At 37.6% G+C, this 27,819-nt stretch overlaps 1 protein-coding gene across 5 annotated transcripts; it reads left to right on the top strand.

Moving 5' to 3' along the window:
- The first annotated feature begins 423 nt into the window (after positions 1 to 423).
- On the top strand, positions 424 to 23,198 carry LOC109190200 (probable serine/threonine protein kinase IREH1). Of its 5 annotated transcripts, XM_019340651.1 has the most exons (20): positions 424 to 429; positions 4,667 to 4,672; positions 9,796 to 9,973; positions 12,361 to 12,431; positions 12,533 to 12,715; positions 12,805 to 14,178; positions 14,540 to 14,712; positions 14,865 to 15,111; positions 15,857 to 15,949; positions 16,028 to 16,168; positions 16,331 to 16,423; positions 16,823 to 17,024; positions 17,425 to 17,510; positions 17,997 to 18,085; positions 21,553 to 21,604; positions 21,706 to 21,762; positions 21,875 to 22,048; positions 22,143 to 22,220; positions 22,588 to 22,752; positions 22,841 to 23,198. In XM_019340651.1, exons 2-19 carry the CDS (start codon positions 4,667 to 4,669, stop codon positions 22,669 to 22,671), a joined length of 3,381 nt encoding a protein of 1,126 aa, XP_019196196.1. In that variant the 5' UTR covers positions 424 to 429; the 3' UTR covers positions 22,672 to 22,752; positions 22,841 to 23,198. The 5 variants fall into 5 exon arrangements, with proteins under 5 accessions (XP_019196196.1, XP_019196197.1, XP_019196195.1 ...); XM_019340650.1 differs by lacking the exons at positions 424 to 429; positions 4,667 to 4,672 and having other exon boundaries at positions 9,102 to 9,973; positions 12,560 to 12,715; XM_019340648.1 differs by lacking the exons at positions 424 to 429; positions 4,667 to 4,672 and having other exon boundaries at positions 9,102 to 9,973.
- Positions 23,199 to 27,819: the final 4,621 nt, after the last annotated feature.

The raw sequence follows: 27,819 nt of genomic DNA, 5'->3' as shown, positions 1-27,819 counted from the left end.
AAGACTTTAATATAGACAAGGGTCCACGGTTTACCGTGGATCGCACCAATTAATTAAGGGACTTTGACTAACTTAAATCCTTTTTAATTATTCTTTAGCGGATTTAATTAAGATGGATCCGGTGACCCGCGCGACCACTTGATCGGCTCTTCCAAGCTAAAATGCAGGTGGTTGGGGTTGTTGACCGATGATTTGTAAGGCATTCTTTCCTACACTGGTTGGCCTTACGCAACGATGGTTCTTAACTTTGCCACTAGACTCGGTCACGAGTTTTGAGGCCCTGGCTGATCGATTTCTAACACATTTTGCTAGCAGTATGAAACCCGAAAAGTACCTTTCAGACTTAGTCTGGGTGAGTCAAGATGAGAGAGAGAGAGAGCCTGCGCAAGTACATAGCGCTATTGCAGAAAGAGATCCAGGCAGTCGAGGGTTTGGATGACATGACAACTTTGACTCTTTCCATTGCGTCCTTGCGAGCCAACCGGACAATATAGCAAGCTGCGTGATGAGAATCCTCAAACCTGCGCCCAAGCCATTCAGATGGCTAATCAGCTTGCCGACACTGAGGAGGCAGTCAAAAAGAAGAGGAAACAGGAATGCTCCTTAGCGAATAAGCAACCCCCGCCCGGACAACTCCCGTAATAACCGGCCGGAGTGAGCCAGTGGTGCATGTACAGACACCCGTCGAATATAGGATCGACTGGGTGCCATGTTTATAGGCCACCCGTGCAGCCTGTCCATGAGATTCGCGACCAGCTACCACTGCCGCCCCTAGTCAGACCCAGAGATAATCTGCAAGCCATAGATCCAAATGCAACTCCTTATTGTCGGTACCACCGCACAAACACCCAAACGATTGAGGAGTGTGAGGCACTCAGAAATGATATTTAGGCAATTATTCAGTGCGATCGACCAGTGCCTGATAACCCATGGTGTCGACCAGGACTACCTTGTCACAATGAGGTCACGCCTAGACCAGCTGGCAAGGCGGTAGATAAGGGAAAGAAGCCAGCCCGAGAAGAGGAGAGCAAGAAGAACTGGATTTATAAGTCGGTCATTAACATGATAGTTGGCGGTCCGGAGGGTGGAGACATCGTAGGCGCTCGAAAAGCTTAGGCCAGACAGCTTTTCGTTGGGGTGATTGCCTTGCGGGAGTCAGACTGCAAGATTCCTTGTCGAGAGCCAAATGCCTTTACGGACAATGACCTACCTAGGGGTCCGACCCCACATCGCGATGCTATGGTCATCGCAATGGATATACAAGGAACTATGATCAAACGGGTCCTGGTTGATATGGGATTCAGTGTGAATGTGCTCTACTTTGACTCATACAAAAAATTAGGGCTGCCTATGGGCCAACTACGACTGGTCAAGACTCCCTTGGCTAGGTTCACTAGAGACTCAATCGACGTAGAGGGGTGCACCTCGTTGCTGGTCGTTGGGCACTTGGCCCCATGTGAGAAAACTTGAGGTGGAGTTTGTGGTAGTCGATCTGGAGTGCGTGCATAATGTGATCCTCGATCGACTAGGCCTGGAGGATCTGGGTGCTTTGATCTCTATTAAACATCTATGTATGAAATTCCGCACACCGACTGGCGTCAGAGTAGTGCGATGTGATTCGAAAATGGCTAGGAATTTTTACTTCCAAGCCTGTCTTAAGGTGGGACAAAAGGACTTGCGGATCAACACCATCACTCACCAAGTGGACGAGCGGGTTATTGAGCGCCCAATGCTGACAGTCGAGTTGGAGGAGATCGCCTTATATCCCGACTGCCCGGAAAAGAAGGTGAAAATTAGAGTGGGATTTACGGAGATAATTAAGCAAGAAGTCATCCAAGTGTTGAGGAACTACAATGAGATCTTTGCATGGGGGCCAGAGAATATGTCGGGGGTAGATCGGTTAATCATTACTCATCGCCTGTCAGTCGACCCCGTGCTCAAGCCAGTCGCTTAGAAGAGGCGTTACCTTTCAAATGACTGAAGAGACTTTGTGAAGAAGGAGATAGACATATTATTGGCACTCGGTCATATCCGAGAAGTAAAGTACCCAGCTAGCTAGCCAACGTGGTGTTGGTGCCCAAGCCGCTAGAGTGGAGGATGTGTGTGGATCATACGGATTTGAACAAAGCTCGCCTGAAAGATGCGTTCCCGCTTCCCCAGATTGACTAACTAGTCGATGAAATAGCCGGATACGCTTTGCTGAGTTTCATGGATGCCTTCCGAGGCTATATATTATCAAATCTTTATGCATGAGGCGGATGAAGAGAAAACTGTTTTCATCACGTCGGACAGAGTGTACTGCTATAGAGTGATGCCCTTTGGTTTGAAAAACTCAGGGGCCACTTATACGCGTATGGTAGCCAGGTTGTTTAAGAGCCTAATCGACAAGTTTATGGTCGCCTATGTGGACGATATTCTCCTTAAGAATAAGGAAGAAGATGATCATGTAAAGGACCTTGCCAACTGCTTTCGTATCATGAGAAAGTATAACCTAAGTTTGAACCCTAGCAAATGTGCATTTGCAGTAAGGGGAGGGAAATTCTTAGGATACATGGTGACTAGGCGAGGAATCGAGCCCAACCCGAAGAAAGTTAATGCGTATACTTCTCTCCAAATTTTCATGTTAATCTTTGGGAATGAATTGACAGACCATTTATTGTGGACTACCCGTTGTTCCTCGGAGAACAGCCTCACATAAATTAAAAATCCCTCACCATCCTTTTCATCTGCTCCTCATCCGTCACCTGATCACCCTCCATTTCAAGGCTTGAGCACAAGCTCCTTAGCCTATTAATCTTAGTCGTAGTTTGGTAAAAGGATATGTTATGGTCGCCTGATGAAATCCAATGTTCTCTCGACATTTGAAACTAGTAAAGCTCTTCTTCAAGCAAAATGTCGTCCAGCTCCTCTCTAAGTTTGGCTTCGAGTTTAATCAATCCCTTGCTTCTAATTATACTAAGAGCTTTTTTAATACCCTCCAAGTGGGCCTCAACTAGTATCTTTCTTTCTCCTCGATCAATTAATTTTGTTGTTGTCTTATGCAAATTTGTTTGCAAATCGGCTTCAAGATCCCACTTCCTACTAACCACCTCATTGAAACTTTCATTTATTGTTCATGCAACATTAAAAATGAACCGTCTTATGGTCTTCTTCCTGTTAATACGTTCCAACCTGACAAATAAAATCAAATGATTAGAATGACGACAAATGTTGAACATGCGTACCTGATAGAAGATCAAGCTAATTCGTCAAGCAAACTGCTTTATCCGTATGAGCCCCTCTAAAGGTTTCAATGTTGTTGCCCCTAGTTCAGCTAAACTTCATACTAGAGAATCCTAGACCCACCAAGCCCTCCTTTTCAAACCACCTATTAAACCTATTGTATCTATTTTTAGAGGAGTTCGTTGGGTCGCTCACTTCCTCCATGCAAGAAATTGAGTTGAAATATCCTGTAGCCAACCAATGTCCTTCAATACCCCTTTGTTGATTTCCAAGCTCCTCCCATAATTTATTTTTAAGATGAGGGGAATGACTGCCATATACACAGGCAAGATACCATTACATTTTCCTATCATCACACACCTTAAGCAGCCTGAAATGGGGGTGTGTCAGGTGTGTAGAGAATCTCAATTGCCCAGCAGTCCATCTACATGATCCAAATACCACCACTAAACCCAGTAGCTTCAATTCTAACCCACTGATCAAAGGTTAGCTTGCGACACACCATGCCCACTTGAGTCCCAAAAATTTTCGGTTCGAGCAAACAAAAGAGCGAAGGGTTGCATTTCTTGATCACATGTTTAGCAGCTCTAAGGAACCCCTTAGACGCTGCCCCTTGGCAGTTCCAGTTTATGAGCGACATTGAAACAAATAGAGTAGAGCAAGAAATGCAAAACATGGCAAGGAAAGGCAAAACTTAGTTCACCATCGCATCATCCGGAGAAGTGCTCACTAGGGGTGAACATTTCGGTTCGCGTTATCCGAACCGAGCCGAACCAAACCAAAACCGAATCGAACAGTTAGGCTTTGGTTTATTATTAAAAACCAATTGGTTATATATTTTATAAACCAAATGGTATCGGTTCAGTTCAGTTAAAAAACCAAATCGAACCGAAAAATAACTGAATGGTTTTATACATACATACATACATACATCTATACATACATACATACATACATACATACATACATCCATCCATCCATCCATACATACATACATACATACATATATATAGGGGCACGCTCTCGTGCGAACGGCCGCCTAGGAGAGAAATAAGAACTATTTACAGTTGTCCACATGTATATATGTATATATGTGAACCTATCTATATCTATACTCTATATCTACTTGACTTGCCTTCCATGATCCTATGTGGTATATGCTAAATGTGAATGATAAAACTACATATTTTTCCAAACCTATATCTATACTTATGTTACAGGGTTGAGTGATTTATACTTAGAATTATATGCTAACGAGTTCTTTTCGTATGTTTTCTTGATAACCCATTTTAGGTTTGGAGTAATGTTTGTTAAGAACGCGCCTTGAGGAACTAGATAGATAGTATCTTTTATTTCTAGTTCCTAGTATGTAGTTTTTGTTAACCCTTAGCTTGCTTTGTATCATAGAATGATTAAGGATTCTCTGAGTTAATCTCTTGTTGAGATGTGGGTTATTTGATGAATAGAAATATGGGCCTACCCAATCTTTATTGTATGATATTTTGGAAATTGGGATCTAGTAGTTTAGCCTTGTAGTTTATAGATTCTAGATTCTGTTAGTAGTTAATAGAATCCTTTTGTTTATTCTGTTGCTTAAGCCTCTTAAATGTATGAATTATACTAGGCTCATATGTATGAAAAACGGGGGTGTTACATAGAGTTCCTAGTTTTCTCACCAGCTAGTGTGACAACCCAAAATTTAATTTTCTAATTTCGGTTTTAAGAAATTCCAAATAGCCATTTTTCACTCCATAAAAATTTTTGCGATGAAATCGGTGTTTGAATAAATTATTTTGAGCCACTTTTGAATAAATTCAACACTAGAAATATTCTGTTTCAAAAATCCTAAATTCTCGGGTACATTGCGTACCTCATTTTTGATCCGGAAGTCAATCTGAGTGAAACTGGAAAAAAAAAATCTGAGAAACCTAAACTAAGTGGTTGTCTAGAAAGTATTTTTGGGAAAATCTATTTTGACCCCAAAACTATTTTAACATCATCTTCTAGACCTTGGTCCATGATACAAGGTGAACCCTAAAATTGTATCTTTACATTTTTACCCCCAAACCCTAAGTATAAGAGTTAGCTTTTCCCTTGTTTCACTATTCATTTAAAAGAAATCTGCAGCACTCTCATCTCTCTCGTGTCTCTCTCTCCACCTCTCTACCATCTTCATCTTCTTCACCTTGAAAGCTCCTTTTCTCCAAGCCTTAGACCAAGATTTGGGTAAGCTTCCTCCTCTCTTCCTCCATTCCATTCTCTCGTTTAAGTTGTTAAGATGATGTATTTATGTGGGTTTGTTTGTGTGCTTGTGAGTGGAAATGGTGACGTTGTTGCTATGTTTTGATTTGGAGAAGGAAAATGAAGGGTGAAGAAGAAGAGCTTAGAAATGGTTTTGGCTAGAACAAGGATGCTCAAGGTATAACCCATGAATTCCCAAATCTAGTCTTTTGCCCTAAAATATGTGATTTATTTGTTCAAGTGGGTATACACATATGTATTGAGTGTTTAAAGTGATGAAATATATGTTATTTGTTGTTATCTTGCTATGTGATTTTGGAGAATTGATTATTTGTTGAAGTGATGATAGGAAGGCAGTAGCAGAAAATGGTTATGGGAGTTCACGGACGATAGTAATCGATCTAGACAAGATTTGTCACCATGGTTTATGATAGTCCATTAGTACGAGTAATAGTTTGTTAGATGGTAAGCCTGGGGTCAATTCCCACAACTAGTAAATTTTTGTTTTAGCTTTAGTTTGATGTGCTATGCTTTGATAAAATTGTTTAAAATGAGATTTGAACACCTAACCTTTTTGATTAATAACTAGAATTTCTTCCAATTGAGCAATTTTAATCTTTGAGATATTATTTTAGATTACATAAGATATTATTTGGGCTTGAAGGATTATTTATATTTAAAAGTATTTTCATAGAAAATCATAAATATGTTTGAGAAGGGATTAAACTAACAAAAGCTATGATTTGCCAAGAAAGCTATATTTCTAGAATTATATATATGAGCATATATGTTTTGGGAAATGTTATACTTGATTTTGGGAATATGTACATATGTAACTATGTATAAGGTATATATTTGATCATAAAGATATTTAAAGCTTATGCTATCATTTCCCTAAAACTACTCCGTTTTTAGCATCTTATATTTTGGGAAATACTATGTATCCCTAGAAAGGTTTAACTTAAGAACTTTTGATCTATAAAGTGTATAACCCCATATATGGACTCCCAAATCTATTTTTGACTCTGTGAAGTCATCGTTTGTGCTTAGAAATGAGTTGAAATGCTGAATAATGTGTGTTTGAGCTAGTAGAATGTGCTATTGCTGAGCTTAGATGTGTTGTTGATGTTTTGGGAGTGATTATCTGCCTGAAAATGTCTTACATGTGAAGAAAAAGCTCACTAGTGTACACAGTGTGCACCAAATGAGAGGTGAGACTAGCCAACGGCCCTATGAGGGAGTCGTTGGCTAAGGCCGTGGAGGAGCGGCCCTTGGCACGACTCTAGGCAAGAGCCGTGGCCCTAGGCCGCCGCTTGGTGACTCCAGGCAACGGGGCTCCTCAAGCCCCGCTAAGCAGAAGCTGTGCAGTGGCCGGGCCCTTGTGGCTCAGCTGCGTGTCGTTTCGGACCGGGGTTCGCGGGCCTTTGAGCCTCGGACGCTCCGGACCGTCACGACGCACGTTTAGAATTTGGTTTCATGGAATTTGGAGTAGAAATGAGCATTTTGTGATAGAATTTGTGAAGAAGAATATTACAGAGATAATGGAAATCCGTAAGTCAACAACAAGTTTATTCATCGAGGCTTCTCGAAGAACTCCGAATACTTCGACTAAGTCCACCTTCTTCGCCAGCAGCCACTACTGGTAATCATGGAATTTCCGACCACCTGAAAGTGATTTTAAATCAAGTCGAAAGCCTTGTTTCGATCACTTTTAGTATCCGGAAAATCCTTTGTTGCTATTTCCGACAACTTTTTGGTTTCAACTTGATTTAAGATCACTTTCAGGTGGTCGGAAATTCCATAATTTTCAGTAGTGAGCGCCTAAGGGTAGGAGAGTTGTGCGAGAAGTGGTGGACGAAATTTTGGCGGTTACAGCGAAGGAGCATACTAGGTGGAGCCGTGATATCCTCACCAACTTCAAGCTTAAGTTTATGAAGAAGCAAGATGTAGAGAGTGATGGCTACGGTGGCTACGATGGTGGGAGGGAACAGTCGTCTGTCTTCCTTTAGTCTTCATATTTCCCTTCTCTTTTTCTTGTTGTCGCCAACACTTTCTTTTCTCTTCCTTTCTACAATGCTGTGTGGTCATATTCCCATAAACTTCAATTCATATTGAAAATGATGATTGTTGGTTTGCAAAGACCCATGATTCCTGTGTAAATATTTGTTATATATCTACAAATCATGCCTGAATAATATCATTATCATGCACCATTTGCTTCTAAAGAAATTGATGGGTCTCTCATGAATTCATGTGATAATTTCACTCACTTATAGAACTGAACACAAAACAATTTCTGAAGTCCCTTTCACAAGGATGTTATAATTTTGAGAGCATCGAAACAGGAAAGACATGCAATGTTTCATGATTATCTTCTGTGCTGGGTATGCAATATGTCATTATTTTTGTATGCCAAGGCTTTGAGAGTATTATTCAAATGAAATGGTTCCACAAATGTAGAGGAAATCATCGCTTAGCCACTGCCGACGAAGAAGGCGGACTTAGCCGGCAAGCATATTGAAATTATTTTTTTGTCTTTAAATTTAATGGCTTATGGATGGAATTTTTATAGTTGAGTAAGATTTTTATAGTTGGGGACTTAATTTGGTAAAGTTGATAGTCGATGATCAAATCAGTAATTTCGCTATAGTCAAGAGACCAAATCAGTTATTAACTCTTATCATTATTAGTGGCAATGTGAATAATCAAATTTTAAATTATCTTTTAAATTTAATATTTACTAAATTGATGTTTAATGCATGATTAAATTTGAAACAAAATCAATAGGCATTTATTGTCAAATTGAAAATGATGATGAAAATAGGTAAATGTCAATAGTCAAGAGATCATTTATAATTTAATCTAATTTAAAGTAAAAAAATAAAAATTGATAAATGTCAATAATCAAGAGATCATCCTTAAAATTAACTCAATTAAAAATTAAAAATATAAAATTATGGGATCCTTTAATTGGAAACCTGGAAATGATTTATGTATGATTTTTCGTGTTTGGTAAAGAGTAAAAATGTGAGTCAAAGAAAAATGAGTGTTTGATCAAAGGAAAATACCCCCATTTTCTTGGAAAATGACATCTTTTGTTTTTTTGGGAAGTCATTTTTCAATTTTCACACCAACACCGCACCGCCACTACACCACCATTACCACCGCCACCGCTGCCACCATCACCCCCACCACTACCACCATACCACCACCATTTTATTATTATTATTATTATTATTATTATTATAAATAACACCACCACTATCACCACTACCACTACCACCGCCGCCACCACCACCACATCATCACCACGACACTACCCCACTACCACCATTTATATTATTGTTATTGTTATAAATGTTATTATATTCTAAACTAAACAATTAAAATGTTTAATTATATAATTGTACTCATTTTTCAAAAAAAAAAAGAACCAAATTCACCGAAACAATTTTTTAAGATGCAATCAAACACGTGAAACATAAATATTTTTTAAAAAATAACTCATTTTCTAAAAACAATTTTCAAAATTCATTTTTTTTTTTAATTTTCAAACACACCAAGAAAAAAAAAAATTTACTTTTTAAAAGCGGAAATAATGTCCGTACATTCTGCTCAACGCTCATCCACAATATTCAAAAAAAGAAAGTCCAAAATAGTTGCAGTCTTTTCTTGGTTCCGTTCATTTCAGCCCCACTTCTCTCTCGTAAAACCGTACAGTCTGCTCCAGTCCACCACCATCATCTCCGCCATGCTTATAGCTCTCAAGCTGAGGAGCTTAGCGGACTGTGTTTCAAAACCCTAGCGGACCCATCGACCGGAAAAATGGTGTTCAAGGGTCGATTTTTCTCTTCTAAGAAGTATGATGCTTCCAGCACGGATGGATCCTCCAATAGTCCGCGTTCGGTCGGGTCGAATTCCCCGATCCGAGCCGATAAGAAGAAGGCCAAGGCCGGTTCTGCTTCCAAGGACAACTCCCCCAGCACTCCGACTTCGATTTCTAGCTTTGCTGCTAGCTTCAAGGATAGGAAGAAGGACGGTAAAGGAAAGGATATCCCAGTGCGTAGTCCTAATTCGTTTGCGAAAGCCAGTCCAGGTGGGTTGGGTTCTTCAAAGCCGAAGAAATCGGAGGTCAAGGAAGTTGGGCCTACTTCGCTGTCGGTGTCACCAATTTTGGCGTCTTCGTTGGGGTTGCATAAGATTAAGACGCGATCGGGGCCGTTGCCGCAGGAGAGCTTCTTCGGTTATGGGAGTCGAGAGAAGGGGTGTGCTTTGGGTGCTAGTAATTTGTCTAAGCCTGGCGGCGGAAGTGCTAGCAGAGGTGATCGGCAGTTGGGAAAGACGAGCGCTGGGAAGGAGGAGAGGAAGGCGGTGGAAAATAATGGTTGGGTGGATAATGGGAGCAATTCAGATAGTATGTCAACTGAGAGCTTACCTTCAAGGGACCAGAGCCCTCATGTCCCCGGTCCATCTAGACTGCAGATTGGTGAACCTTCTTCTGGAGCAGCAGGTATGGCTTGATGACACCCACCATTGCAAATACTTATACGTTTTTTTTTTTTTAGAGTTCAGTTATTTGCTTATGAAACTCTAAGAATTTGGAATTTAATAACTTGCAGAATAATGAGTATTCATAGTGAACTTATATGTGTAATGAGTGGCAAACGTCCCTGTGGTTGCAATATATGTATGTTACTGAATTAATCCCAGTGATTAGACTGAAAGATATACTAGAGATGGGTTATGGGTATAGCTTCTGCTTCTCAGACATATAGGTTGACAGCTTGGATTAGATACTAATCATACTATACTACAAGAAATACTTTATAGTCTGAGACCACTAGCATAAACAAATGTTTTTTTTTTTTTGCCTTTGATTAGTTTGATACTCCATATACCTTTAGAAAAAGTCTTCCTACTTCTTAGTAATACATTTGTTGTTCAAGTTCCAGTTTGACAATGCAGTTCACAAAATGAGATTTTGCCAAATTTTATTCCACAAATAAAATGAGATGCGCATGATCCTGTATATGTGTTTGGGATCTTTTGTATTTGTTTTTATTATTTTTGACAATTAAAAGTTTCATTAGATGGTACATGGGACAAAAAATAAAGCCCTAGCTCCCAAAATCTATACAAGTTTTAGTCGATAAAAAATTCAACTAAGGAAAGGGAGTTGTGTGATAACTCCTGTTATTTTTTATTTTTATCATGATAATGGTTATTAAATTATTAAATGTAAATTTTCCTAGTGATGATAAGGCTAATAGCATTACAAACGTTAAAAATCACATTTGAGCAACCTGGAAACCAATTTAATTTAAGTCGTCTAACATTTCAAAAAAAAAAAAAAATCATCTTTAACCTGTAAACGTAATTTTGGCACTACTATATTTGTTTTAAGATATGGTCTAGGTCAATGTGTCTCAAAAAATATTATGATTTAATATTATTTTGGCAGTTAGTTGATTTTTGGGATACTACAAGTTATCAGAGGGTCTAGAACATTGCTTTCAGCCTGTTTAACTGGAGAGAGCCCTCCAATTTTTGTACAAATGGAAAACATAATTTTAATTATTTTTCAAATTAGAAAAAAATGGAAAGTGGAACTTTCCAACTTAAAAAGGAATTTGAACTTTTTCTTAGTGTTTTTCAAAATTTCCAAATATAAATAACTTCATTTATAATCACCATCTCTATTACCAACAAACTCTACCCTACCTACCTACATAACCCCCATTACATAGATACCCACCACCACCACTACTTCCATTACTATCACCACTTAATTTCATCCATCACTAAACCTGTTTCTACTTAAACCCCACCATCACTGCCTACCTAGTACCCACCCCATCCTACATCACCACATCCATTACTATTATTGCTTACTTCCATCGTTGCTATTTATCTACTCTCATCCCCACCACTACTTGATATCATTGTCACTTGCCGGGTTCATTGGTATAAAGAAGTAAACAATTGGTTTTCAAATAATTTTGCATTCTATAAATCAGAAAATAGTTGAATGTGAATATAATTTGAGTTTTCCAATGGAAAAATAAAAAGTTGAAAAGTTTTGGAAAATTGGAAAAGGAAAACAGAAAACATTTTCCGTAACTAAACAAACCCTAGATGATCTATTTTCTTTACTATTGTTAGTTTTTCCTCTTAAAAAAAATTAATGCTTAATCTATTCTTATGTCAAAAGAATTTGATAAATAGTACTGTTTGGCTAAATCTATGTATGTCGAAAGAGTTTGATAAATGATACTGTTGGGCTAAATGCAGTTTTGATCCTTCTTCTATAGCACAGTTGTCAAATTTCACATAAAACCTTTATGTTCTCATGGACATACTTATGCTTCCACTTAACAAAAAAATAAATAAAATTATGGAATGTTCTCCACCGGGACAAAACAATGCATTACAAACTTCAGCTTCTTTTTCTTCATTATTATATAGTTAGAACTGGGGAGGTTGGATTTCTTGAGGTCCTTGTTCTTTGTACTAAATGCAACTTTCTTAATTTCGAGTAGCTTTAGTTTTAACTGTATTTTCCTAATAGTTTGTTTCCCTTTTGGTGGAGCTTGTTTTAGTTTGCTGATAACTATTATCAGTTTGTAAATGTTGGACCTTTGTTGGTACTGGACACTTTCAAGCTTAGTTTTAATCTTGGCCTCTCAAGGTATATACAAATAAAATGGAATTTGTATGTGTATTATTATTATTATTATTATTATTGTTATTATTATTATTATTTTCAATTTAACCTTTAGGACAATAAATTGGAATAGCTGTTAGTGAACTTCTGAGTAGTTCTGTTCTCATATTTTTTGAAGTTTGTACAATATTTGTACCAACCTCATTATTTTTATGTTTATAAATGTTTGATAGGTCGTTTCAATTCTTCTTGGAGCCATTCAGGTGGTCAGCAGACTTTGGATGCTTGTACTCCAGATTTGAAGGTAAAAGGGTTGTTTTGTGCTATGTATCAACAGTCACTTCCAAGATTTCAAATACTTGTTGCAACACTTGAATCTCACTTTCTAACGAATCAATCTTATAGACATCTTATGATTGTGATAATCCAAAGGAGTCTGAATCTCCACGCTTTCAAGCTATACTCCGTGTGACTAGTGCACCTAGGAAAAGGCATCCTGTTGATATCAAAAGCTTTTCCCATGAGTTGAATTCTAAAGGTGTACGCCCATTTCCACTTTGGAAGCCTCGAGGCTTAAATAACTTGGAGGTAGGTAAACTTCTCTTCTGATCCTTGAAGTTGGTAGATTTTTAGCATTTTAATGTTCATTTCACCATTTTTTCTAAATTTCAACACAGGAGGTTTTGACTATGATAAGGACAAAGTTTGATAAAGCCAAGGAGGAAGTGGATTCTGATCTTCATATCTTTGCAGCAGATTTGGTTGGAATTTTGGAAAAGAATGCAGAGGCTCACCCTGAGTGGCAGGAAACTATTGAAGACTTGCTGATTTTGGCTCGGAGTTGTGCAATGACATCACCTGGTGAATTCTGGCTTCAATGTGAAGGAATTGTTCAGGAGTTAGATGATAGGCGGCAGGAACTTCACACGGGCATGCTGAAGCAACTTCATACACGAATGCTCTTTATACTCACAAGATGTACGCGCTTGCTTCAGTTCCACAAGGAAAGTGGTTTTGCTGAGGATGAACCGATTTCGCTACTCCGTCAATCATTACAGCCCACTGATAAACATGTTTCTGGAGGTCTCAGAAGGGATGGGAAGTCAGCCAGTGCTGTAAAGGCCCCCAAGGGACCTCCTACAAGAAAATCTTACAGTCAGGAACAGCATGGCTTAGATTGGAAGAAAGATCAATCTGGAATGCCAGAGATTATTCAGTCTCGTCCAGCTGAGTCTATGAAGAATCTGGATTCTCCTGGTGAACGGAACCGCATGGCTTCCTGGAAGAAATTACCTACTCCTGCAGGGAAAAGTCTTAAAGAAATTCCCCTGGCGAAGGAGCATGATAGCCTTGAGGCTTCAAAGTCATTAGTTAACAGAAGAGTTGCACCAGATGTAGATCTGGCTACTGCTAAACATCAAGAGCCCCCTTTTAGTAGAGATTCTCAAGGACATTTATCTGTATCTTCTAAGGATCAGCATAAAGTTTCTTGGGGTTACTGGGGAGACCCACCAAGTACTTCTGATGAGAGTTCGATAATTTGTCGCATTTGTGAGGAGGAGGTTCCCACTTTGCATGTGGAGGAGCACTCTAGAATTTGTGCAATTGCTGATCGTTGTGATCAAAATGGTCTTAGTGTCAATGAACGTTTGGTTAGGATTGCTGAGACTCTTGAGAAGCTAATGGAATCATTTTCACAGAAGGACTTTCAGCCAGCTGTTGGAAGTCCAGATGGTGCAAAAATTTCAAACTCAAGCATAACAGAAGAATCTGATGTACTCTCTCCAAAGCTTAGTGATTGGTCTCGCAGAGGCTCAGAGGACATGCTTGACTGTTTTCCTGAAGCAGATAATTCTGCTTTTATGGATGAGCTCAGGGGATTGCCTTCTATGTCATTTAAAACTCGCTTTGGACCCAAATCTGATCCAGGAATGACATCTTCTGCGGGTAGTATGACTCCAAGGTCACCTTTGCACACACCACGAACCAGCCCGATAGACTTGTTATTGTCCACTAAAGGTTGTTACTCTGAGCATGAAGATCTCCCTCAGGTTGGTAGGACTTTAGTGCTGCTTATTTTATCCTTTGCTTTATGGTGATGCATTAACTAATCACTATTGGTAACTTCTAACAACACTATTGCTGCCAACCCCTTTATTTCCAACTTAAATATATGACTATATACATTTTATGCTCACTCTGAATTGTAATGGTATTGACACTACTTGATCTTGTGTTGAGTACTTCAGTCTTCATTGAGTAAACAATATGTATGGAATGCTTGAGAAATATTGGATATGGAGCATTAACAATGTGCTTTCCTCAAGATTCTTGTTTTCATTTTGTGGAATTTGGACTCCATAGGTTATATTCGAAAGTTTTATGGTATTAAGATCTACTTTGGCATTATAGATGAATGAACTTGCTGATATTGCTCGATGCATAGCAAATACGCCTATGGAGGATGATCACTCATTGGATTATTTGATCTCTTGCCTTGAAGACTTGAAAGTTGTCGTTGATAGAAGGAAGCTAGATTCACTTACAGTGGAGACATTTGGAACCCGAATAGAAAAGCTGATTCGGTAAGTGAACCTTCAGTTCTTGCAATTGACCATGCCATTCCTGTGGTCTAACAACAAAAGAAACATGGAACAAATCATTTTAAAAATTTTCTTTTGAGATAGGTTGTTCAAGATATAGTTTTGATTTTAATTTTGGTTATTTTCCTATCTAGGGAGAAATACTTACAACTATGCGAGCTAGTTGATGATGAGAAAGTTGATATAACAAATACAGTCATTGATGAAGATGCTCCTTTGGAAGATGATGTTGTGCGTAGCTTGAGAACCAGCCCTGTTCATTCTAACAGAGACCGTACATCTATAGATGACTTTGAGATAATAAAACCAATTAGTCGTGGGGCATTTGGCCGGGTTTTTTTAGCAAAAAAGAGAACCACTGGGGATCTGTTTGCGATTAAGGTACTACAGAATGTTTTGCTATTTGCATGCCCTTGTTGATCTTTTCTGTTTGGCAATTAAGTCTATTATCTTTTTCTCTTGTAGCAATGCCATTATCTGGTCACTGATCATTTTGGCACTAAATGCCTTGCACACATGGATGTCATCCTCATACTCTTGAACCTTTATGTTAATTCCCTTTCTGTGACAGCCACAAGTAACTCTTTGGGCTAAAAGGGAAATTATTGGAACATAACATACAGAATTAAGGATCGTAAATAGTAAGAATTATTGGGAAAGCATAGTATAACTGAAATGAGATGACATTTTGAATCTCTTTTAAGAGGAAATGCACTAATCCTTTCACCTATTTCCATTGCAATGAATTGATGCTGACTTTTGTTTCTTTCTCAATTCTCATTCCATATGTTTGCCTGCCCATATTTATATTTCTTGTTTGTGCTTAACTGTTGCATAGGCCTTCATCTGATTGAAGGATAAGGGGAAAAAATTAAATGAAAGTACATGCAGGATGTTGAAGGGTTAAAGTCAGTGTGAAATATAAGAGGCTGAGATTGCATTTGTTGGGCTAATCCTTGCCATAATGACAAATCAGTTTCGGTGAAATGTTCTGGTATCAAGATTTAAAGATTAGAGTTGAAATTGTTCTCAGGGCAAATAAATCTGTTAATTATATGCTTCTCTTTATATCTTGTATATCAAACTGCTTATTTCTTTTATAGTAATGTATGAGGTTCTTGTATAGGTTCTTAAGAAGGCAGATATGTTACGCAAGAATGCTGTTGAGAGTATTTTAGCAGAACGTGATATTTTAATATCAGTTCGTAATCCCTTTGTGGTGAGCACATCAACTGAAGTATTTTTATTTACTGGAATGATGATTATTTTAAATTCAACTAAATATTCTTTTTTCTAGGTTCGCTTCTTCTATTCGTTTACTTGCCGTGAAAATTTGTATCTTGTAATGGAGTATTTGAATGGCGGGGATCTGTATTCACTGTTGAGAAACCTAGGCTGTCTTGACGAAGATGTGGCTCGTGTTTATATAGCTGAAGTTGTAAGTTGCACTGACAAGCAAAACCTGCTCTGTAACCTCCTCCACTCACACAGGCACATGAGCACAAATATACACTGATATTCAAAATCACATTCAGATACACACTAACACACATTTTACATATTATGGTGAATCATAAAGTTGAGCTTCTGTTGTTTTCAGGTGCTTGCTCTGGAATATTTGCATTCTTTGCGCGTTGTTCATCGTGACTTAAAACCTGATAATTTGTTAATTGCACATGATGGACATATCAAGGTAGCTTTTTAATCTTTTGTGTGAGCTCTCTACTTTACTATTGACACTATCCTAGTGGCGATGTATTTTTTGTTGTTTCCTAGAATGGGCCTTAGGTATAGTTAGTTTTTTTTTTTTTTTTTTTTTTTTTTTTTTTTTTTTTTTTTTTTTTTTTTTTTCTGGGGAGAAAAACCTTGATATCAATATAATCTTTCTAGTTTAGTGTGTTAAACTCAAAAGAACATGCATCTTGTATGCAAATTTTATTAGAGTGCTGAGGCTCCTGTGAACAAATGGTGCTTAGACATCTATTTAAATGAGAATTGATTTCTTGTTATATGACATGAATCTTAGTTCTGCCCATTCTATATGGGATTATCCCTCTGACAAGCTAGTTTTAATGGGTGCAATTTTGTACAGTTGACAGATTTTGGGCTTTCAAAAGTTGGTCTTATAAATAGTACCGATGATCTGTCTGGTCCAGCTGTCAGTGGAACATCCATGATGGATGAGGATGAATCTCTATCTGCATCTGATCTGCAGCATGAAAGGCGTAAGAAACGTTCTGCTGTAGGCACACCAGACTATCTGGCACCAGAGATCCTTCTAGGAACAGGGCATGGTTAGTGTCTTCTTTTCTTATCAAGTGGTCCACAAAGATCGATGGAACTTCTATCTTGTCTCATATTAGTATTCAATTTCTGAACTGATCATTAATCATCTTATGCATATATTGGGCTGTATTTCTCTTACAGTTCTGAGCTTGATTGTTATTATAAATTCTTATTCGAATTTGTATCTATGAAATATATACATCTGAAATCTTGAGTGGAGAAGGGCTTTGTCGAAGCAATTGTTTTATGGTATAGAAAATTTGGATCCCATTATTACAAAGTTACTGTTGTCATGAAATCTTGGCTGTTTCATGATTATATTTGAAAAGTCTCATTTGTTATTTATTGATTTGTATCTTACCATGCTTGCATTCACCTCCGCATACTCATACTACTGTTCTATATCAGGTTTTACAGCTGATTGGTGGTCTGTGGGTGTTATTCTCTTTGAGATGATTGTGGGCATTCCTCCATTTAATGCAGAACATCCTCAGGTTACTATTTAAAAAAAAATAAAAATTTGTGTATCTTCTTTTTGTCATTTTCAGTATTCTTCCTTCAGATTTTATTCTTCCTTGCAATGGTCTAGGTTGTTACAAAAGGACACTCTATGCTTTTGTTATCACACATTGACACAAACTTTTGTCTACAGTCTTTTCAAGGGTTTGAGTCCTGGGGAAATATAATTAATATATATCTCTATTGCTGTTTGGTTTTAAGGGTTTGAGTCCTGGGGAAAGATAATGTAAATCTATTGGTGCTATGATCTTCTCAAGCATTGAGTCATGTGAAGCTTTTTAAAAAAGATAGTATAGTATTTTTGCTGGTTATAATGGTCTTGGATTAGACATGCATGTATTTATAAATACATTGTAGTTATATGCTTTCTTTGTCCCATTTTATGTGAAGTTTTTTTTGCTTCTCTGTCTGATTTGAGGACATTCTGAATTTTTATCTTTTTCTTGCCAATTTTATTTTAGAAAATTTTTGAAAATATTCTCAATCGTAAGATACCCTGGCCCCGGGTTCCTGATGAAATGAGCCCTGAAGCACAGAACCTAATTGATTGGTAAGTTTATAATTTTGCTTAGCATTGTGTAGCAGCATCAATATCCTTATAGTTTCTTTTATCACGTAGTGTATACTTGCATTTTTTTTTTCAATAATTGCATGGGTGCGTTGATGAAATTACTTTATTGAAGATGGATTTGCAAATATTCTCTTAGGTAAGAGGTATGTGTCAGCAATCAGATTATGTATGTATGTATGTATGTGTGCGTACGTATATATATATATATATATATATATATATATATATATATATATATATATATATATATATATATAGATTTTGGATCCGGTGAGGTTACCTTTGTCAGGCGAGGTGGTGAGGCTTGATCTGGTGCGTTTATTTGGGTTTTTGGATGGATTAGATTTGGCTGAATATAATGCCTTGTGCGTGTGATTTATTTGCATGTGGGGGTGTTGTTGTCTTTTTGGTAGTGTCTTAATTAGGGTGTAATAATTAATTAGCAGATTTTATGGGCTTGTACACTACTTAATTATGGTATTGTATTGGATGTGTGCAATTTGTTTTCCCGTGTGTGCATTTGGCTTCAATTCTTTGTTATGCTGTGTGTGCAATTTGTTTTCCCGTGTGTGCGTTTGGCTTAAATTATTTGTTATGACGGGTATGATCAATCAGCGGTATGGTTGTGGTTTTTGTTGCATGTTGATTCCGTTATTCAATTTAAAAATTAATGAACAGAAGTTTGCGTTGTGTTATGAAGTTTTTCTGTGTGCATTTTATGTGTTCGGCTTGTGCGTTGGGTCACAAATAGGTTGACAAGTTTTCAGGCCAAATATCTCTTATTTGGACTGTCAACTAGAATTGAGGCAAACTTTTACCATATTTTTATAGCTTGGTTTTTGTTTTTTTTTTTTTTTTTTTTACGTAAAGCAATTTTGGTATGTGTATTTTAATTGTAACATGTTATGATTTATTAATTGTTGGTGTGTTGTTATTTTATATATTTATTTGGTGTTTTTTGTTATGGTCTGTGCGATTGGGGTTTACAAGGGGTGTTTTTTTTTTTTTTTTTTTTTTTTTTTTTTTTGGGTTTAAAATTTACACTGGATTCTAGTAGGTTTGACGTTTGTTCGGTTTAGTTTTTGGGCTTATGCGTTGGGTTCTTAACTCAACGCACCGACTTAACTAAATGGCTGCACAGACAGAACATAACCCATAACACACTTCTATTGAGGTTGCACATACCTCTTTCCGGTTGCACCTTCATTGTTGAGGAGATATCCCACTGCTGAGTACAAATGTTTAAATACAACTCACACTCTATCAACAATAATTTATAACCGTAAATATATTATTCAACACCATAATTAGTTGATCCTTAGCATGGAATATATTCCAATCTATTCCTAACCATATATAGCTCTAATATTACAATTACTTATACACCCTTATGCATAGACTACTACCATAGATGGAAAATAAATCTCTTTCAATCTCACCCTTTGATATGTTATGATTTAATGGATGAGATGAGGCCCCATTATCTCACCCATCTAAGTGACCTCATGGGATCCGAAGCCTATATATATATATATATATATATATATATATATATATATATATATATATATATATAATTATATATATAACGTCCAGGATTATCAAGATTTAAAAAAAAAACGCGGTGGCAATTTTGTAATTTTTGCAGCTAGGTCAAAATTAAGGTGAGCGGTTCTGTGATTAATGTGCATGAGTTTTGTATGTAAGATGCGTGAGTCTTGTGCGTAAGGTGCGTGAGTTTTGTGCTTAATGTGCGTGGGGTTGTGCTTAATGTGAGTAGTTGTTAAAACTTAAAGTGTGAGCTTTTTGTGCTTAAGGTGCGTGAGATTTGTTCTTAATGTGAGTGGAGTTTGTGCTTAATGTGCGTAGGTTTTGTGCTTAATGTGTGTGAGGGTAGTGATTAATGTCAGTAGTTGTTGAAACTTAAGGTGTGTGAGTTAATACTTAAAGTGCGTGGGTTTTGTGCTTAATGTGCGTGAGGTTGTGCTTAATGTGCATGGGTTTTGTACTTAATGTGCGTGAGTTTGTGCTTAATGTCAGTAGTTGTTGAAACTTAAGGTCTGTGAGTTAATACTTAAAGTCGTGGGTTTTGTGCTTAATGTGCGTGGGGTTGTGCTTAATGTGCGTGGGTTTTGTACTTAATGTGCGTGAGTTTGTGCTTAAGATCTAACACTTAAAGTGCGTGTTTCTATCACTTAAGGTGCGCCATTTTTAGCTTATGCTTCTTTCTTCCAGACACACGTTTTTTTTTGTTTTTTTTTTTGTTTTTTTTGTTTTTTTTTTTTTTTTTTAATTTTCATTGAGATCTAACCGCACAACCGCACGGGAAGCTATACCCGCACCTGAACCCTTCCCTATATATATATATATATATATATATATATATATATATATATATATATATATATATATATATATATATATATATATATATATATTGTGAATTTAGAAAGAATGTTACTCAAACAAGAGTTTGATACTAGAAGATTAGAAAATGATGTTTATAAATGCTTTATTTAGAAACATTGTACTCCATATTCTTGAACATGCATGTATACTTGCACATGTTGATTTTAAATTGCATCATTTCTGTATAATAGTTGCTTTAGTTGTGCTACTTTGCATATTTTCAATTTGTTCTTGATATGGCTAAACATGTATGAACAAGTTAAATTCTCTGTTGTTGTTTCAAAGGCTACCGTGGGGTAATGATTGGGCACACCTTACTGAATGTTATTATTAATAATAAAAGATATAACATAAGAGAGGGTGGGCATAAAGCCAAGGAGACTACTCCAAGCTCCACAGTGCAAAATGTGAGAGTCGGGGGCAAAATCCTTCTCTTTACAATATTGATGTGTGTGAACCAAATAAAGAACAAAAAAGGAAAAAGTAAAAAGTAAAAATCCTATTAAAATGACTAAAGAGACTCTCCTTGTTAATACAGTTGAAGAAATCACAAAACAAAAGTTTCTTTTTTTTTTTTTTTTTTTTTTTTTAAGAGAGAGAGAGAGAGAGAAATCAAGTAGATCATGAGCTTCAAAATGGGAATGACAAACAAACAAAGCATCAAACAGAGAAAGAACCTGCAAGGAAAAAACAAACAAAACACATATATGCGCTCCAGATTGATATCTCACTGTATAGCTGTATTGTGTTCCCTTGAGTCTGGTTTGGGCTATTTGGATTGATTAAAAAAAAAAAGGTTTTCTGGGGATAACTGCCCTGTGCATGGATGAAGTTCACTTGTTTGAGAGTTCTGTTTCATTTTGTGTATGTAAACAAGAGTCTAGGATTTTTGTTCTGTTATAGTGTTATATAAATCTTATGGATTTTCTAAGCTCCATGCACAACTTACCTCTTTTCTGAATAAATCACTTATCAAGGAAAGATGTATGGAGTAGTATGTCGAAATGTCCAATGCCACTGACATCGTTATCATGCAGCTTACTGACAGAAGATCCTAATCAACGACTTGGAGCCAATGGAGCACCAGAGGTAACCTCTTTCTTCCATTTCATTCCTGTTAACTTTTTGGTTCTTCATTCCTAGCAGAAATCATGAGATTGAAGTAAAGAATGACCTTTTACCGGTTGTAGGTGAAGGAGCATCCTTTTTTCCAGAATGTTAACTGGGACACACTAGCCAGACAGAAGGTTCTACTTCCATTTATTTCAAACTTTACCTTGAATTACTTTTTTTTGTTTTTGTCATCTTTTTTATAACCATTTCTATTAATCATGATGCATTAATGTTTCTCTTTCCCAGGCTGCTTTTGTGCCTTCATCAGAGAGTGCCTTAGATACAAGTTACTTCACCAGTCGCTTTTCCTGGAACCCATCAGATGAACATGTCTATGCTGCCAGTGAATTTGAGGATTCAAGTGATAATGGTAGTGTGAGTGGTAGCAGCAGTTGCGTAAGTAATCGACATGATGAACTGGTATGTTGACATTGTGATGTATTTGAATTTGGGTTCTATTTAGAGATTTTGTGTACTTCTTGAGTGTGCTTCATTTGGTTGGAATGGCAAGCAGGTTGATGAATATGGGGGTCTTGCTGACTTTGAGTCAGGCTCTTCAATGAAATATTCTTTTAGTAATTTCTCCTTCAAGGTAATGCATATTTCAATGCCATTAAATGCATAATCACTTTTATGGTATTTAACTGATTTCTTGTCAATGGAGATGCACTGTGGGCGATTAATATTGTGAAATTCTGTGCGCTATATATTGGGCTAATTAAGTTATAGGCTGATACCTCAATTGTTTTATACATTTTTTATTTTTGGCTGTCAAATTTTGAGTGTTCTCAATTATTTTTAAGCTGCTCACCTAGGACTACTTGGCTAAAGTGATCATTGTTTTTGTTTTCGAGAAATTTTTTGTACAAACTCTTGCAGGTTGGTTATATTTGTTTTCATTCTTCTCATAGTTTTCTGAAGCACGTAATCTCTTGATATTTTTATTGCCTGTCTGCCAGAATCTCTCCCAGCTTGCATCAATCAATTATGATTTGCTCACCAAAGGCTATAAAGATGATCAACCGACAACTCCTAACCCATAACGATGGGATCTTATATTATAGGAAGACAGAATGAACCAAAATGGGGGTGCTAAGCAGCACCATCTTTGTAACTTTGTAAATGTAAAATCCTTGCCTAATTTTCTGGGTTTTTTCTTATTATCTCATCACATAAGGCTGCTCTGCTCATCTTCTTTTGTCGTACTTGCAGATCTATAGATTAGTGACAGAAAGTGCGGTGGGATGTGTTCTCAATACCTGAAAAATAGCTTCATGCTGTGAGGTTAGAAATTATGGTTGAGTTTTGTTTTGAGTTCAGAAGTTTGCTGTAATTTTTTCACATTCGGCTTCCAAATGCTACAAGCTTTTCATCTTTGGCCTTTGATGGTGTCCTGTGATTTCTTCTTCACAGCAATGAGAAAGAACATGTCCCTGCTTATAATGTATTAATTGGAAAAATCTTTGTTGCCTTGATTCTTTTAGTATGTCATTTCTTCTACTTTGGAAACTCTCATTGTTGAATCTACATTCCTTTTATTTTTTTAATTTTAAACATAACATTGGTGGTATTTTATTGTAGGAGAACAATTTTTTTAATTTTAAACATAACATTGGTGGTATTTTATTATAGGAGAACAATACAAATATACGTTAAATAGAATTCTCAAAACAGGCTAAGCTTGTCCTGCCAAATAATGTGTCCCGCCCTTTCAACCTGCTTTCACAATACTAATTGTAAACTTGTACTAAAAGTGTTAAATCAAAGCAAAAATGACATTTTTAGTATCTTGGTTGACTATTAGATTATTGTGTAAATAAATTTATATAAAATGACAAATGTATTCCCTAATATTCTCTTATATTAATTATAACTTGAGTACAACTAAGTGAGCTGCAAGAACAATTTTCAAAGAGTTGGTAATAATAAGTACATTTTTTTTGGAGTTTGATTTACTATTCTCATTGTTTGATTCCTCTAAAGAAGACATTTTTTAAGAATATGATTTTTAGGGATTTTATTCTTCCTAATCATTTTCATAAATGAATATGGGGAAGTGGTTAGAGCACATTCTCAACAGATACTTTTTTTCATTGTTTTTGTCAGGCCACAGATGGAGAGGGAAGGAAAAAGAGAAAAAAGAAAAAAGAAAAAAGAAAAATCAAGTTATGTAGAGAAAAAAAATGGTTATTAACTCGCCTAGATGGGTGCTCCGTGCTCATGGTGTGCCTAACACGTGCATAAGAATAAATTTGTTTTTCTTTTTAAAAACTTTTGGGACCCCACAAAAAATCAAATTACTGAAGATGCATTTTCATCTCTCTCCTTTATCCTCTTACCTCTTCATCCTCTTCTCTCATTATGTAAGAGAAAAACAAAAAAAAGCAGTGAAGGTGTTGCTCTAAGAAGTCTAACTATTATTATTATTATTATTATTATTATTATTATTATTATTATTATTATTGTTATTATTATTGTTATTATTTTTATTATTATTTTTACTTTTTTTTTTTATTTTTATTTTTTGACAACCAACTGAACTAACTTTCAATATTAGAAAACAAAGAACTTATAATAAAAGGAGGAACATCAATCCAAGCAACATGATCAGACAAAGAACCAGTCTCCCTAGATGGGTGACTTGATTCGCTGACCGCTTAGCAAAATATAAATGCAAATCAACGATAGAAGCTACAATAACTTTAATATCATCAATAATAAGATCAAAGTAGGACTCTCCCACACCCCCATATAAACACGACCTGTGCATCCATCTTAATATCCACCCTGCTAGCATCCACCTCTTTCAATCAACTCAACGCCCCCAAATCCCCAATGCCTAGGGATATATAAGACATGAAGAGTGTGGGGTTGTGCATGGATTGTTGTGGCACGTGGGGTGCCTAGAGTGTCTCATTTGTTGTTTGCTGACGATTGTTTTATTTTCTTCAGGGTTAATTCTCTTGAAGCGGTAGTGATAGCTGAAATTCGGATGGAGTATCTAGAAGAGTGACGCCCGACGAGTGTGGGGTTGCAACACGCTAGTAGGGCGGTAGAGTAGCGCCTAGTGCCTAGACGGTCTAGGCGGGCGCCTATGTGGCTAACTAAAAAAAATGAAAAAATAGTGCACGTGTGTGGGTGTGGGTGTATGTATATATATATATATATATATATATATATATATATATATATATATATATATATAATGAAAAAAATTAGCAAGGCCCAGCCGATCGAGTTAATTCGGCTAACTCAACCGAAATGGACGAGTTAACTTGATCAAGTTAGGCGTTAGGCGGCTGGTTGCCTAGGCGGGCCGCGGGCGCCTAGGGTGGAAGTCGCCATGGTCTAGGGGCGCCTAGCGCCTAGGCGGGTGCCTAGATCGATTTTTGCAACAGTGACTAAACCCCATTTGAAGCATAACTCCCTCTAAAAACGTCAACTCTACCCTAACATACGTTTTGCTCATATCAAGCTTCAGCGTTGCAAAACCCTCCTTCCCTTGCTTCTTCCTTTTCATATAGTGGAGTGTCTCAAAAACCACTAACACATTGTCTGTGATATACCGACCAGGTACAAAAGCACTCTGATTTGGAGAAATCAACCAATTAAGCATAACTTCCTGTTAGCCAAAACCTTAGCCACCACCTTATACACCACATTACACAACGATATAGGACGCAAATCTTGCATAGTTTTCGGCCTACCCTTCTTAGGAATCAGAACAATATTAGTATGATTGATTCCCTCCGACAATCCCCACCCTAAAAAAAGTCCCTACATAAACACACTACATCACCCCCCAACAATGTCCCAATAGGCCTGAAAGAACCCGGGGCTTATCCCATCGGGGCCCAGGGACTTATTCTGATACATGCTCTTAACAGCGTGCCAAATCTCTTCTGGAGTGACCACCCTTAATAACATGTTATTATGAGCAATAGAGACCCTACTGGAAATGCAATCCAAGAACGGACGCATGTCTCCTTGGCTGGACGTAAAAAGGCCATTAAAATAACGGCACATAAGCATACGATTCTCATCACACAACATCGTAATGTGATTACGGCGGCGGCGACCCTTCATTGAATTGTCAAAGAATCGCGTATTCGCATCCCCTTCCTTGTATCATAACTCCTTTGCCTTTTGGTTCCAATAAATATTCTATTGTTCCGTGACGGAAAAATAATTCTTCTGCACCTCTAAGAAATGTAACTAGTCGTGAAGATCTAAACGATGCCGGAGTATCTCCATCTCCCAATGACACTGATTTAATATCACATTAAAATCCTTCACCAAGCCACCCTCCATCGCCACAGGCTCCTTCCCACCTATAGAACCTTCCCAGCTGCGCCAAACCACCTCCCGACACTGAGCCTCTCTTAACCAAACACTTTCAAACTTAAACCCCTCCCTTTTAAACACCCTCCCCACATTTTGTAATGGAGTTAAGCACAAAGGGAGATGATCACAAGAGGGCCCCTCCCACGAACACATCTTGGCACTCGGAAACAACTCCTTCCAAGCTTCATTAACCAGAATTCGATCAAGTTTTTCCTCAATCCAAGCTGAAGTCCCCCTTCCCTGTTCCCACGTATACTGATAACCTTCAAGCCTAAACTCATCTAACCCACTCTCAAGCATAGCCTCCCTAAACCCTCCCGCTAATCATTCCGTGTGAGGAACCCTACCTTGCTTCTCATCCACACTTAAAAGAGATCGTTCAAATCTCCCAAAACTACCCAAGGCAAAGAATGAGGGTTCGAAAAAGGTACCTTAATAAGTCCCAAGACTCTCGATGTTACCACTGCTCATGATGACCATAGTAACCCGTAAACCTCCACCACGACCCACCACCTTCGTTCTGCACATGAGCATCAATGAAATTAACTGAGTACCCCAGCACCTCCACCTCCACACCGAACTTCCAGAACAACGCTAAACCACCACTCCGCCTCACACTATCAACCCCCAAACACCCCTCAAACCCCAACTGTCTATGAACACCTTCCAACTTATTTTTACCACACAAAGTCTCGCAAATGAACACCAACTTCGGCCGCTTCTGTTGGATGATATCCAACATGCAACAACACATGAACTGCAGACGGGTTGCCAAACCCACGACAATCCTATGCAAGGAGACTCATTGATCTTGGCGGGCCTGCGTAGCACCACCCTCCCCATGCATGTTTTTTTGACACCATCGTTAGAACCGCAGAGGCCACGATAAAAGTGCCCGGAACTACCCCTCTCTCACTCTCACTCTCACCCTCACCCTCAACCTGCCTTTTTTCTTCAACAATTACTACACCCTGATTAAACCCCACGTCGCCACCTTCCCCCTCTTTCCCCCTATCATTAATATATTCCATGCACACGTGACACATCCCCCTCAACACTGTACCCATACGTAACCGCCCCATCACTACCCCAATTATTATCCTATCTCCAACCGCCATACGCTCTTCGTAACGGTTCCCTATTTTATGGATCACAATTACCCAACCAGCGTTGTCCTACCACCAGCGCAAATCGTGCCCCGGAGCCCTAAAGGCCTAAACCGTGCCCTGTACAGCTTCTCCCCTACCACACCACCTTACTCAAAGTATTTACAACCGGAGAGCTTAGAGTGCCCTAGAATCCCACAAAGAAAACAAAAGATTTGCAGCCTTTCATACTTGAAATCCACTCAACACCACTCACCACCTTGCTTCTTAAGTTTCATCTTGCGTTTCAATGGCTTCCCAACCTTCACTTCCACCCTCACACGCATGAAGGTCTTCTAGGAACCATCAAAGTTATTCTGATCAGTATGGTTGCCCAGCCTCCGCCAATATGGTTTGTGACAATCCAAAAATAATTTTCCTAAATTCTATTCTATAAATTTCAAAATAGCTATTTTCACTCCAAAAATTTTTATTTCAAAAATGGTGTTTGAATTAAATAATTTAAATCGAGTTTTTAAATAAATTCGACACCGGGAATATTCTATTTCGAAAATCCTAAGTTTCGGGTACATTTATGTATAAGTTTTGACCCAAAAAGTCAATCTGAGTAAAATCTGGGAGGAACCTTGAACCAAGTGTTTTAACTAGAAACTATTTTCAGAAAATCTATTTTTGACCCGAAGTTGTCTAAAATCATTTTTAAGACCATGGTCCATGATACAAGGTGAACCCTAAAATATT

The sequence above is a fragment of the Ipomoea nil genome, unplaced genomic scaffold (assembly GCF_001879475.1).
Source record: "Ipomoea nil cultivar Tokyo-kokei standard unplaced genomic scaffold, Asagao_1.1 scaffold1574, whole genome shotgun sequence".
NCBI classification, from domain to species: Eukaryota; Viridiplantae; Streptophyta; class Magnoliopsida; order Solanales; family Convolvulaceae; genus Ipomoea; species Ipomoea nil.
This window is presented reverse-complemented; position numbering and strand designations above follow the sequence as displayed.

Coding starts and splice junctions, on each gene's coding strand:
- LOC109190200 (XM_019340648.1), top strand. CDS start 9,289: ATGGTGTTCAAGGGTCGATTTTTCTCTTCTAAGAAGTATGATGCTTCC. Junction 14,713..14,864: donor CGAATAGAAAAGCTGATTCG/GTAAGTGAACCT, acceptor TTTCCTATCTAG/GGAGAAATACTTACAACTAT. Junction 17,511..17,996: donor TTAATGCAGAACATCCTCAG/GTTACTATTTAA, acceptor ATTTTATTTTAG/AAAATTTTTGAAAATATTCT.